The sequence below is a fragment of the Culex quinquefasciatus genome, chromosome 3 (genome assembly GCF_015732765.1).
Source record: "Culex quinquefasciatus strain JHB chromosome 3, VPISU_Cqui_1.0_pri_paternal, whole genome shotgun sequence".
NCBI classification, from domain to species: domain Eukaryota; kingdom Metazoa; phylum Arthropoda; class Insecta; order Diptera; family Culicidae; genus Culex; species Culex quinquefasciatus.
The window spans coordinates 13,141,855-13,155,859 of record NC_051863.1 but is presented as its reverse complement, the minus strand read 5'-3'; the positions used below and the strand labels follow the sequence as shown (position 1 = coordinate 13,155,859).

The following is a 14,005-nucleotide window of genomic DNA, read 5'->3' as shown; positions in this document are numbered from 1 at the left end:
TATTTGGATGCGACTGAAAATAACGTTTGAAAATAATGTATTCGCTTAAATAATATTGAAGAATTGCCTCATGAAGCTGACTTTCAAAACGCTGAATCTTAAAATGCTGAAATAAGGGAAAAGCCATTACAAAAATCACTTAATTTTCTGGTAAATATAAATTAATTTAGGAATACTCGAATTCAAACATAAAAATATTGAAAGCATCCAAAAATTAAGATTGAAAAAACATAATTTATTGGATTTTGAATAACTTAATTTTAAAATGATATTTTTTTTAGTTTAGGATTTCTTAAGTATCAATTATTTTATTAATTTTTCAGTTTTAGATTTTTTAATTTTTGGAATTTCAGATTTTTGATATTATTCTGTTGAATTGTTATCTTAAATTTTTATGTTTATATTATTTTTATTTTTGATTTCTGTCATTTCTTTGTCTTATACCAAAAAATTTAAATCAAAAATTATGAAAATTTAGAAATTTGAAAGTGTAAAATTTTTAAATCTTCAATTAGCCGTTGCGAATATTATTCTGAAGTTTATGTCACTAAACTCTGACCAAAGTTGAGAGGGTTACAAATCAAAACTACAAGCTATGGCTTTATTATTTTAAAAGTGTTCAAAACACACTTTAAATCAGTACAGTTGTTTTGCATCATTAGTTTTCAAAATATCTAGCTGATGGCGAAATCCTTTTTTCGTGAGAAAAAACTTTCCGCGGTTCATGTTACAAAAATTCTAAATATTTTTAAACGAGCCCAAACATGTCGTATATGATTATCAAAGCAGGAAAAACATTTCAAATTTGTTTTCCGGACCGACCTGGTCGCTGGTCCTAAAAAGACTTAATCGAAATAAGTTATTTCCATTAAAATTGTGAAGCTAATTTTTTTTTAAATATTGTAATTGCTCTCTGTTTTTTGGTCCATTTTGAAAAGGTGGCAACATAAACTTTGGAAAATATTTACAATTGATATTCAGAAATAAGAAATTATAAAAAAATTATAAAGAAATTTTAAAATTTTCAAAATGCAAATTCTAATCTGTAAAATGCAAAAAATAGAAATTAAATAGTTTAAAAATGAATTATTGATCAGAAATTATATAATTTGAATGTGATGTTTAATTAATTTAATTTCAGAGTTTTTGAATCCAAGCTTAATTTTTTTTAACGTTTTGAATATTTTTATCATTTTATTTCTTCCTTTAAAAATCGCAAGCTCATGCACAAAGTGAAAATTAGTTGATAATAAGTATTCACTTAGTTGATCTTCCGATTTTTGATATATTAAATAAAAATTGGAGATTGGCCACGGTGGCAAATAAAAAATGTGACCAAAAGAAAGCATTTTGGACGAGTGGTTTCGGAAAAAAGTTTTACGAAAAAGTAATAAAAAAATACACACAGATATTTCTCAAGCATTTTTCTCTAAGGTCTTAGATATGTACCTAACCATATTCTTAAAACCAAAACGGTAAAATTAGAATTGTATTTCTGATAATAGTCAAAATTCACTCAAATGTTTTTCATATTAAATGCTTTCGTTTTTGAAAACAAAATCTAAATATTTTTGAGAAGTTATGATAAATTTTGAAAAATGTAGAGAAAAAACATGTATTAACAGTTTAAAGGTTTTAATGCAAATAAAGAAGGGCTATTAATTTTACAATCCAAATTCGACTAGCCGAAGCCTCGAAGATCCAAAGTTTCGATTATCCGAAGTTCGAAGGACTTCGGATAACCGAATCAGGAACAAATGAAATCGGCATGTTTTATTTGCTTGTTTTTAACATCAAATTCGGCATCTGTTTTTAATGGTCCAATACACCAAGTTTTTGCTTTTTGGGTGTTTTTTAATACCCCTGACGGTTTCAAAAGCACCCAAAAAGCAAAAACTGGAAATTTGGTTTATTAGACCTTTAAAAAAACACCAGAAATATTTCTTGACCTCCATTTTGACCGCCACATTGAATCCAAAAATTATTTTATGGTTCTTCAGGGGTCATACTTAAGTTCTACAATCAATAATAAGACAACAAGATCTAAGGATTTTTGCTGTCCCTATTCAGACTGTAGTCCCGATTCGCCCCAGATGACGGTAATTATTTCTATGTAGCCCCTTAGAGCAGTCCGCTCGGAAATTGCTATTTTCGAAGGATAATAACTATTTAGCAAAAAACCCAAAAAAATAAGGTGTCTTCGGGAAAGTTTTTCCAAATTTAAAAAAGATATTAGTTCTGAAAATTGATAAGAACTGGATAGTTATTGCGCGTTCCATTGGTCAAAAACTGAAACAGTTGCTTTTCTCCATACAATTTGACGATTTTGCCCAAACTTGGTGGTCAGTGGTCAGCTCAAATTTTGGAACTTAGGCTAGAGATGCGTAAATCTTTGATTTCAGGGGATAGCCCCAAGTAAGCCCAGATTTGGACCATCCTAACCAATGTAATGCTAAAACTACAAGATAAATGAGATGTTACTGAATGGAACAATGTTCAAATCTGCAGCTCAATTTTTAAATATCCAAATTTTGGATCCATAATCTACAAAAACTAAGCCCGGCAATGGACAGGCAAATTACTTAGTTTGATCAATCAATTTTTTGATTCTCTATCTTACAAATTATTTCTGGGAAGAGAACACACAATCATTGATTTAAGATTTTTTTTAAGGTAGTTCAATTTTAAAAAAATTGGAAAAAATTTCGGGGGGGGCTGCAGCCCGGAAGCCCCCCCCCCTGGCTACGGGCCTGCTTTGCCACGATTTGGAAACGTGAGGAAGGGGGACAGCCGTTTTTGGAGGCAGAGCTGCAGCAGACAACAAACGACGACGATGACCTTGGCTTTCAACGACCCGAAGCTGGCCGAAGATTTCGTGTTTATTGGTTGAAAGCTGTCCCTTTCAACGGGGGCCGGCATGTTAAGGCACCACCCTAGTGCCTTAAGAAGCACGAGTGTTAGATTTAAGATACTATTTGAATTTGGCTACCTACTTTTCTCACACTATCGTATTATCAGATCACTTGCACAACTTCACTGTGTTCGGCAAGAGAACGAAGATTTACTACCTATCGTGCCCATGAAGATCTACGACAAGGTCAAGATCACCAATCAGTACAAATATATCGTTCGAACCAAAACCACGCATTTTATCATTTTCTCCGTTTTCGTTCTCTGAAACTAAATTGTGTCGCGCTTTTCTTTATCCATCGCCTACGGAAATTGTGTTTGACTGCCACCGATCTTTCGCACTTTGACGACCTTCCCATTGAACATTGATCTCGCAAGTTGTACGTTCAAGTGTCGTGGGAGCTCTGCTCCGGTCATCTTCATCATTCATCATTCGGTTCATCTTGCGCCCGTCCAGCTCGTACAGCTTTCCGCCGTGGTGAACAAAGGCCACAAAGTGGTGGTACACCTTCTCGTTAATGTCCGGCGCGGCCGTTTGACCCTCGTTGGCCACCGATTCGTGCGTCTCGGTGAACCCGGCGTCATTCTCCAGCAGCTTGCCACGCTCCTCCGGGCTGAGATCGCGGGCGCCATCCAGATACTTCTTCATGACGGAACCCTCGGTCAGTTCGATGTCCGGATTGTTGAGAACGGCGTGGACCAGGGCGATGGTTCCGCAAGCATTGTGCACGTACTGCCTCAGATAGAACAGGTCCTTCGGGTGTTCGATGTTCTTTGCCTTCAGCTCGGCGTCCTCCTTGGCGCGGAACTCTTCGTACACATCGGAACAGGGAAACAGGAAAATCAGCGACTTCAGCGGGCTCGGGACAAAGGCCAGCGCGTCATCGTCCATGCTGTAAATGTCCACGATGTTCCACAGCGGCGAAACGCCCAGCTTTTCCAGGTATTTGTTGAGAACGTCTGGGTTCGATTCCAGTGGCAACCAGGTGGTCATTGTAAAATTAACAGATTTTACAATGACCACCTGGTTGCCACTGGAATCGAACCCAGACGTTCTCAACAAATACCTGGAAAAGCTGGGCGTTTCGCCGCTGTGGAACATCGTGGACATTTACAGCATGGACGATGACGCGCTGGCCTTTGTCCCGAGCCCGCTGAAGTCGCTGATTTTCCTGTTTCCCTGTTCCGATGTGTACGAAGAGTTCCGCGCCAAGGAGGACGCCGAGCTGAAGGCAAAGAACATCGAACACCCGAAGGACCTGTTCTATCTGAGGCAGTACGTGCACAATGCTTGCGGAACCATCGCCCTGGTCCACGCCGTTCTCAACAATCCGGACATCGAACTGACCGAGGGTTCCGTCATGAAGAAGTATCTGGATGGCGCCCGCGATCTCAGCCCGGAGGAGCGTGGCAAGCTGCTGGAGAATGACGCCGGGTTCACCGAGACGCACGAATCGGTGGCCAACGAGGGTCAAACGGCCGCGCCGGACATTAACGAGAAGGTGTACCACCACTTTGTGGCCTTTGTTCACCACGGCGGAAAGCTGTACGAGCTGGACGGGCGCAAGAACTTCCGCCGTAATTGCAGCCGATTTGCTTTGATTTTCATCGAAAACTGTCCGCGATTGTCCGAGTTAAATCGCGCACATCCGGCTCGAAGGACCAAAAAATGTTTTAGCAAAAGGTCGTAAAAAGTGCGAGAATCTGTGACAATCGAACACGTTACGCTTTCCTTCGGAAACAATTAGAAAACACGCGAGAAGATTTCTTTGCACGTGATTTTGTATGCGAGAATAAGAGTGCGTGTAGTCTTGTACGCGGCTTTATTTCAACTGATAAGACGGTCCAGAACGAGATCTGATCTCCTCCAGACGAATTTGGATGTGAAAGGGAATGATAAAGTTCTTCTCGATCGGACACGATCACTTGCCGATCGTGGCTCCATACTACCGTGTGTGTGATAAGGAATAGTGTAGAAAACAATAAATTCAAGTTCAGCTTAAATCTAAAAGAACGCAGCATTCGTTAGGGTGGTGCGTTAACAATAGTGTTTTCGAAAAGATTGGAAAATCTTACGATTTTTTAATTTTTCAACACAAAAAATCGAACCATTCGTTGCTGAGATATCAACATTACAAAATGGAGGGTTGTTTGGGTGAGACTTAGCAAACCTCAATTTTCCTGTTTATTTATCTTTAAGCCATTGTATCTCAACAACCAGAGGTCCAAACTTCAATGTCTGTCAAACATTTTTATTGCAAATTTTTTGAACTTAAAAAAAATAAATTCGGAAATGGTCACTTATTGTCACTTTTTTGAAATTCTAAAAACTAGAAATATTTCACATAAATCTAACTTTCGGTGGTTAAATTTTAAACACGGGGCCTTTTATCAAACAACCTGTAAAGTATTTTTCGATTGTAAATTGGATCTCACAGACAAATTTGGTCAAAAAAATGTTATGTGATAAATTTTGATTTTTCATCCAAAAATTACTATTTTTTCAAAAAAAAAAATCATAATCAATTTTGAAACTTTTGACAATTTTGAAAATTTTGACAATTTTGACAATTTTGACAATTTTGACAAATTTGACAATTTTGACAATTTTGACAATTTTGACAATTTTGACAATTTTGACAATTTTGACAATTTTGACAATTTTGACAATTTTGACAATTTTGAAAATGTCGGTCAAACAATTTTATTGCAAATTTTTTGAACTTAAAAAAAAATAAATTCGGAAATGGTCACTTTTTTTAAATTCTAAAAACTAGAAATATTTCACTTAAATCTAACTTTCGGTGGCTAAATTTTGAACACGGGGCCCTTTATCAAACAACCTGTAAAGTATTTTTCGATTGTAAATTGGATCTCACAGAAAAATTTGGTCAAAAAAATGTTATGTGTTAAATTTTGATTTTTCATCCAAAAATCTTTTTTTTTTCAGCGATAGAATTTTGGACCATACTTTTCTATGGCTCAAAAGTTTTGGGATTTTGATCCCCTGAAACATATTAAAAATCGTGAAAAAAATGGATTTCGGGAAATTGAGTTTTCGTGTACCTATTTTTTCTGAATAATTCTTAGCAATACCAACAACTTTGCCCAAGACATCAAATTGATTAGTAAATTTATTCAAAAGTTACAGTTTTTCTTTTATTTACGTTCCATTTTTGCATGGACATCTGCCAAAATTGTATGGAGACTTGTATGGGTAAACCAATGACACAAAATAGGGAAGGCCCCCACAAAGTTTGAGCCAAACAAAAAAATACAAATTAAATCCATTTCCGGTTATGGTAGAGAATTGCTCCTAAGACTTTCATGATAATCAAAATTTGATACAACGAAAAAGTTGAACAATAAAGAGAAACACAGCATTGCGTTTTGAGTTTTTTTTCTGTAAAATTTCTCAAAATTATTTGGTCGTGAATTGTGCGCTGCGAGGAGAAGATTACCCTCCGAAAATGCAGCGTCATCAGTGCATAATTGGCAAAGGGAGCGCGTGGTCGTAAAAAATATTCGGAGTGAAAAGTGATTTTTTTGTGTGTGTGCCTTTTGTTTCGCATTTTTGTCGTGAATTGTGCGCTGCGAGGAGAAGATTACCCTCCGAAAATGCAGCGTCATCAGTGCATAATTGGCAAAGGGAGCGCGTGGTCGTAAAAAAATATTCGGAGTGAAAAGTGATTTTTTTGTGTGTGCCTTTTGTTTCGCATTTTGTCGTGAATTGTGCGCTGCGAGGAGAAGATTACCCTCCGAAAATGCAGCGTCATCAGTGCATAATTGGCAAAGGGAGCGCGTGGTCGTAAAAATATTCGGAGTGAAAAGTGATTTGTTTTGTGTGTGCCTTTTGTTTCGCATTTTTGTCGTGAATTGTGCGCTGCGAGGAGAAGATTACCCTCCGAAAATGCAGCGTCATCAGTGCATAATTGGCAAAGGAGCGCGTGGTCGTAAAAATATTCGGAGTGAAAAGTGATTTTTTTTTTGTGTGTGCCTTTTGTTTCGCATTTTTGTCGTGAATTGTGCGCTGCGAGGAGAAGATTACCCTCCGAAAATGCAGCGTCATCAGTGCATAATTGGCAAAGGGAGCGCGTGGTCGTAAAAAAATATTCGGAGTGAAAAGTGATTTTTTTTTTGTGTGTGCCTTTTGTTTCGCATTTTTGTCGTGAATTGTGCGCTGCGAGGAGAAGATTACCCTCCGAAAATGCAGCGTCATCAGTACATAATTGGCAAAGGGAGCGCGTGGTCGTAAAAATATTCGGAGTGAAAAGTGATTTTTTTTTTGTGTGTGCCTTTTGTTTCGCATTTTTGTCGTGAATTGTGCGCTGCGAGGAGAAGATTACCCTCCGAAAATGCAGCGTCATCAGTGCATAATTGGTAAAGGGCGCGTGGTCGTAAAAAATATTCGGAGTGAAAAGTGATTTTTTTGTGTGTGCCTTTTGTTTCGCATTTTGTCGTGAATTGTGCGCTGCGAGGAGAAGATTACCCTCCGAAAATGCAGCTTCATCAGTGCATAATTGGCAAAGGGAGCGCGTGGTCGTAAAAAATATTCGGAGTGAAAAGTGATTTTTTTGTGTGTGCCTTTTGTTTCGCATTTTTGTCGTGAATTGTGCGCTGCGAGGAGAAGATTACCCTCCGAAAATGCAGCGTCATCAGTACATAATTGGCAAAGGGAGCGCGTGGTCGTAAAAAATATTCGGAGTGAAAAGTGATTTGTTTTGTGTGTGCCTTTTGTTTCGCATTTTTGTCGTGAATTGTGCGCTGCGAGGAGAAGATTACCCTCCGAAAATGCAGCGTCATCAGTGCATAATTGGCAAAGGGAGCGCGTGGTCGTAAAAAATATTCGGAGTGAAAAGTGATTTTTTTGTGTGTGCCTTTTGTTTCGCATTTTTGTCGTGAATTGTGCGCTGCGAGGAGAAGATTACCCTCCGAAAATGCAGCGTCATCAGTACATAATTGGCAAAGGGAGCGCGTGGTCGTAAAAAATATTCGGAGTGAAAAGTGATTTGTTTTGTGTGTGCCTTTTGTTTCGCATTTTTGTCGTGAATTGTGCGCTGCGAGGAGAAGATTACCCTCCGAAAATGCAGCGTCATCAGTGCATAATTGGCAAAGGGAGCGCGTGGTCGTAATAAAAAATATTCGGAGTGAAAAGTGATTTTTTTGTGTGTGCCTTTTTTCGCATTTTTGTCGTGAATTGTGATATAGTTTTCGATAAAAACGATCTAAGTTCGTTAGGTTTATCGCGCAGCAAAATTATTTTGATTCATTAAGAACGTCGTGTGGTGCGCGAGTCTTTTTGTGTTGAAAAGACCTTCCCATAGCTCCGTAGCTCGGAGGGCTCGACGTCGATTGTTTGTGTGTTAAGCCCTCTCCATAGCATCGTAGCTCGAGAGGCAACGAAAATCAATACCTTATCTAGCTAACAGAAAGAAGATCGGAAGGCACTTGATGATTGAGTTCGTCGCGTCTATTCCGTTGCAAATTCATGAACTAAATGATTATATAATTAAAAATCAGACTACGCTATCATTGCAGCATTGCGTTTAACACCTCATTTTATAAATAAATATTATTTGGTTTTATCTTTCCACAGCCGGCTGTCTAAGATTAAACCATTTCATTTAAAATTTAACAACAGTTAAACGGGAAATGTCTCATCCGCAGCAACCGATTGTTTGCCTTGAGAATAAAATATAATACCTTTCAACAAACACTATGATTTTGGGTCGCATCATCATCTTCTATGATGAATCCTGACCAAACACCCTATCCTACTAACCAATTTTCAGGTTCCTGGCGCTTGTGGGGTGTAAGCACAGAGTAAATCAGCTGCCCTAGTAGCAACCTGCGCTAACTAACATTCCCGTCCCTAAAAATCGAGATCTACAAACTGACATGGCGGGCGCCGTTGGTGGCCAATGACTGCTACCTATTCGCAACTGATCTTGTTTTGGCAATCATGGTGTTTTATCTTTTCAGCGCATTCATACATGCTGTTGATAAGGGAAACACCACTAGATCGTCGAAGCCTATAATCAGTAGTGCTGAAAGGATATTACGGTTCTGTTCAGCAACGGAGGGGCAACCATGGGTGATCTCTCATGCTCATGCTCATGCTCATGCTCATGTAAAATTTCTCAAAATTATTTAAGATTAGTATTTTTATTTAATATGAATATCGGAAAATCTGTATCATTTGAAGGATTGTTTTAATCGATTTGGTGTCTTCGGCAAAGTTGTAGGTATGGATAAGACTGCACTAAAAAAATGGTACACAATAACAAAGTTTGGTGATTTTTTATTTAACCGTTTGTCACTAAAACTTGATTTGCAAAAAAAACACTATTTTCATTTTTTATTTATTTTGATTTGTTTCGGGGAACATCAAATGCCAACTTTTCATAAATTTTCAGGTTGTGCAAAAAATCTTTGACCAAGTAATGAATTTTTAAATCAATACTGATTTAAAAAAAATCAAAATATTTGTCGCAAAAAAATTTCAACAATATTTTCGATGTAAAATTTTAATAAAGTGTACCGTTTTCAAGTTAAAGCTATTTTTTGGTAACTTAGATAGGCTTATAGATAGATAGTTTCAAATGTATAGTTTTACATTTGAAAAGGTCAAATGAAAACTTCAAATGCTCTTTTGAGAATCTTGGGACCAAAGAGCATATGTCTGAGCATATTTTTGTTCGGATTCCTCGGAAAATTTTATATACCATATTAAAAAATGATGAAGTTGCGATTTTTTGAAAATAAAAACAGGGTTTTTCGATAACTTTAAAACTTCAGCGATGACCTTAACATGTTTGGGTACCAAAACTTGCGTATTTCAATTACAAAAATTTTGATACCCTAAAATAAAAAAAAAATATTTTCAGAAATAGGCTCTTTGGTTTCGAGACAAAGCAAAGCATTTTATGTTTTCATTTGACCTTTTCAAATGTATGACTAGATATTTAAAACTTTTAACTATTTAAAGCCTATCTAATACCCTTTCGACAGCTAAAATTAGTTGAAATGGTGAGGAGTTATGATTTTTTGAAAAATGTGGCTTCTGCGAAAATCGGCGAAAATTGCTATTTTTCAGACCACCCTAACACGATGTAGGTCACCCTAATGGCCAAACAAAAAAAAATGTCTAATTATTTCGGCCAAGGAACCCCCAGAAAATTTTAAGCCCGATCGGAAAACTTTTTTTCGAATCATGCTGTTTTTGTGGGGAAATTGCTGTTACAGAATTTTCTCAGCCTATAATTTTTTTTTGCAATATTGGACAAATATGCGCATTTATTTAAAAAAAAAATCAAAAACTGTGACGATTTTGAAAAAGTTACCTTAAAATGGCTATAACATGAAAACGGTTTACTTTATCAAAAATTGTAGAGTATTTTTTTATTGTAAGTTTGATTTTACAAACAATATTTCGATCATTATTTTTTATCAGTATTGATTCAAATGTTCCTAACTTGGTCAATGATTTTTTGTACAACCTGGAAATTTCTGAAAAATTGGCAATTTAGAAGTGACAAAAAGTTAAATAAAAAATCACAATTTTTTTTACATTGTAACATTTTTTTTTCAATGCAGTCCTTATTTATACCTACAACTTTGCCGAAGACGCCAAATCGATCAAAAAATACCTTCAAAAAATACAGATTTTTAAATTTTCATGCATCATTTTTGTATGGACAGCTGCCAAATTTGTAAGGAAAATTATTTGGACAAACTAATAATGCAAAATAGCTTCTTTGGGCATACCAAAAGCACCACAAAAGTTTCAGCCGGATTAAAAAAATATAATTATTAAAATTATAAAAAAAGATCGAATCCGTAAAGAGCTGTTCAGATGTTACTAATGTTTTTTTTTTTTGTTGCGAATTCTTTTCTTTCTAAGACCCAAACTTTTGAACAAATTTTAAATCATAAAAACGAAATGAAAAGAATAATTCTCAAACTTCTAGAAAATCATAAGATTTGTGATTTTTTATATTTCATATAGCAGGCATAAACTACAAGAGAAACGCATAAAAATACCTATGTATCGATTTGATAGTTTGGTTTTTGTGAACCCTTGAAATACAGTTTGAAGGATAATTGAAGATCAAAAATTGGTATCATACCAATTATTGCTATTTTTCTAAAATTTAGGGAAAAATTTTGAACCATTTTTCAGTACTCACATCTTATCTTAATCAAAATACCTATCAGTTTCTGAACATAACTTTATGAAACTGATAAGAAATTGAAAAAGTTCCAATGCACCTACAACTTTATAATTCCACAACAATCCACAGCCTCCCCAGCAGGACTTGCTGTGCTAATTCCAACATTTTCGTCTTTTGTTGTTCACCTCCCGAAACCCCAGGAATCTACCAATAGATAATAGCATCGTTTCGGAACGGATTTTCGGCACTAAATTTGGCATCTCAAGAAGAACTCCCCCCCCCCCCTTAATCACCGGTCAACAGCTCACTGCATGGTCATCCTGCTCCCCCCCCCCCTGCTGGGCAGAAAAATGGCTCTTGATTGTCCTGATCTCTCTCGCACACCTTTCCTTGTGGCCACCAACCGGGCTAATGAATGGCCCTTGCCTTTATTCGGGGTTGTTCCAGGTCCTTCTGCTGCAGTAATTAGGACGGAAATGGGCAGCTTGGAAAAATGTTGTTGTTGTATCGGCGGGGGGTCCTTGAAAGAGCTGTCAGATTCGGTGGTTGATCAGGATTTGTGGTTATTCAGCATGAGATTTTTCCCCTCGTGTGCGGCTTTTCGGTTGTTTGTTCGGTGCTTCATGGAGTGCGGATTATGGGACGGGGGGAAGCTAATGGTTGCCGGGTTGTTTGGAACTGTTCTGGTCATATTCATGGTGGTGCCGGTCATCGTTGGTTGGAGATTTTGGATTGAGATGTTTTGACGCAAAATCGAGTAGATCTATGCAGTTTTTTGTGATGAAATTTTATAAAATTAAAGAAATTTATCAAATGGACTGAAAGGTTGTAATTGCATACATGACCCTACCGCAAACTACTAGTAATGGTCATCACCACCAACTGAGCCTAGGACTTTGCCCCATTATTTGCTCTTGCTGATGATAAGAGACCCGCTCTCCATCCAAAAGCTGACCAGATTGTTCCTAAGAACTCCAACGAACGAAAGCTGCTCCTCTCTATCATCATTTCCAGCAGCTGGATGCCTCTATTGCTGCAAAGCAAAGCCCAACTGCTTCCAGTTGTTTTCTCTTCCTGCTTCTTCCTGGCTCAGGAGGAGTGTGTCAAGATGATAGGGTTCGGCGACTGTGTGATCCTTCTACCGGAAACTCGTTAACTATCTTTCGTTCGTTCGTTCGTTCGTTTGCTTCTTTCTTAGTACCTTCAGCCAGCGCATTGTCTTTCGTGAGTGTATTCGATTCGGTCAACTTTTTTTTTCTTTTGCTTCTCTTTGTCCTTTGTTCATTCCAGCACGTTTGTCTCGGAGGGCACATTAGCATGGCACTGAGGGAAAATAAGGTTCTTTTTTAGAAGGGATTTTTCAAAAAAAAAATTGTCATTTTTATCGTTATTGTCTTTTTTTATCGTTTTTGTTGTTTTGTTGTTTTTGACATTTTTTGATTTTGTCGTTTTTGTGCTTTTTTGTCGTTTTTATCGTTTTTGTCGTTTTTTGTCGATTTTGTCGTTTTTGTCGTTTTTGTCGTTTTTGTCGTTTTTGTCATTTTTGTCGTTTTTGTCGTTTTTGTCGTTTTTGTCGTTTTGGTGTTTTTTGTCATTTATTGTCGTTTTTGTGGTTTTTAAAGTTTTTGTTATTTTTGTCGTTTTTGTCGTTTTTGTCGTTTATGTCGTTTATGTCGTTTATGTCGTTTTTGTCGTTTTTGTCGTTTTGTCGTTTTGTCGTTTTTGTCGTTTTTGTCGTTTTTGTCGTTTTTGTCGTTTTTTTCGTTTTTGTCGTTTTTGTCGTTTTTGTCATTTTGTTCTTTTTTATAAGGGATTTTTATAAGGGATTAAATATCTTTAAAAAAATATAGTTTTTGTCATTTGTATCTATTTGTCGTTTGTTATGATGTTGTTGTTTTCGTTTTTTTGCAGTTTTCGTCAAAAAGTTTTTGTCTTGTTTGTAGTTTTTGTCGATTTTTTCTTTTTTTTTCGTTTTTGTCTTTTTTGCCGTGTTTTGATGTGTTTTGTCATTTTTGTCGTTTTTGTAATTTTTTGTCGTTTTTGTCATTTTATGTCGATTTTGTATTTTTTGTCGTTTTTTGAGAGTTCCGTGAGTACCTTGGTCGAGTGCGGGCGCGTTTGCTGTGTCCTCGAAAAATAGTGATTTCTATGGGTTTTTATTAGTTTTGAGGCTCAAAATTAGTTACATATCAAACGTGAAGTTGCCGTCTTTGAGAAAAACGTCGAGTTTTCGAGTTTTGCGAGGTTTCAAAAGAATTGTCGACAGTTGAAATTTGGTTTCTGTCACGACGCCTTGGCCGCCATTGCTGTGGCGTTCCGCAGTTTTTTTTTCCAGCTCGGGGGAGTGCTTTGGTGTGTTAGTGAAGTGTTGCTCGGACTATTGTTGGATGTGTGATGACCTGGCCGAAGATGTAAGTGTGTAAGTGTGTGAATCGCAGCCAAGCTCTGCTTTGATGTAGGTACTTGTGCTGCGGCGGGATTCCAACTGAAATGCAGCAACAGGGAAAATTACCGCAGCCGACATTGGAAGGAGCAGATCGGTGAGAATGTTCCTTTTCTAGATATTATAGAGTTATCTACGTGCGCATGTATTGCGTGTTTGTACACGAAGGGTTTTTAGGTTAAAATTTGTACCCGTCAGCAAAAACAAATGGTAAGCTAGTGTGCGTGAGATCGGGCTTAGATAGCTCTATTGGTGCTTGTGTGAATGAGTCTGTGTGTCAGGATTTGAGCGTGAAAGAGATAAAAGCGGCGTGACAGTTTTCGCTGAGATGAGTTCTTGGTTTGACATTTGGTGAGTTACTACGATCGAATGAGTGGAGCGAGTGATAGCGAGAGTGTTTGAGTTGTGGATGCTGTGGACTGTGTGGTGAGTTCAGTGCAGTGCTGCGATTTAATTTATTTGTCATTTTAATTAAATT

The 14,005-nt window shown here is 37.1% G+C and overlaps 2 protein-coding genes across 2 annotated transcripts; one reads left to right on the top strand and one right to left on the bottom strand.

Annotated features, from left to right (window-relative positions):
* Nucleotides 1-3,202: 3,202 nt before the first annotated feature.
* On the bottom strand, nt 3,203-3,918 carry LOC119768619 (ubiquitin carboxyl-terminal hydrolase-like). The gene has a single exon (XM_038258800.1). The coding sequence runs from the start codon at nt 3,902-3,904 to the stop codon at nt 3,203-3,205; it is 702 nt and encodes a 233-aa protein (XP_038114728.1). The 5' UTR covers nt 3,905-3,918.
* Nucleotides 3,919-3,924: 6 nt separating this feature from the next.
* On the top strand, nt 3,925-12,240 carry LOC119768615 (ubiquitin carboxyl-terminal hydrolase-like). Its single transcript, XM_038258775.1, has 2 exons — nt 3,925-4,488; nt 12,035-12,240. Exons 1-2 carry the CDS (start codon nt 3,927-3,929, stop codon nt 12,238-12,240), a joined length of 768 nt encoding a protein of 255 aa, XP_038114703.1. The 5' UTR covers nt 3,925-3,926.
* The last annotated feature ends 1,765 nt before the right edge of the window (nt 12,241-14,005 follow it).

What these genes read in the sequence shown, in the direction of transcription:
- LOC119768615 (XM_038258775.1), top strand. Translation starts at nt 3,927, where the DNA reads ATGACCACCTGGTTGCCACTGGAATCGAACCCAGACGTTCTCAACAAA. An exon ending in CGGGCGCAAGAACTTCCGCC is followed by an intron (nt 4,489 to 12,034) that starts GTAATTGCAGCC and finishes TCCATCCAAAAG; the next exon opens with CTGACCAGATTGTTCCTAAG.
- LOC119768619 (XM_038258800.1), bottom strand. Translation starts at nt 3,904, where the DNA reads ATGACCACCTGGTTGCCACTGGAATCGAACCCAGACGTTCTCAACAAA.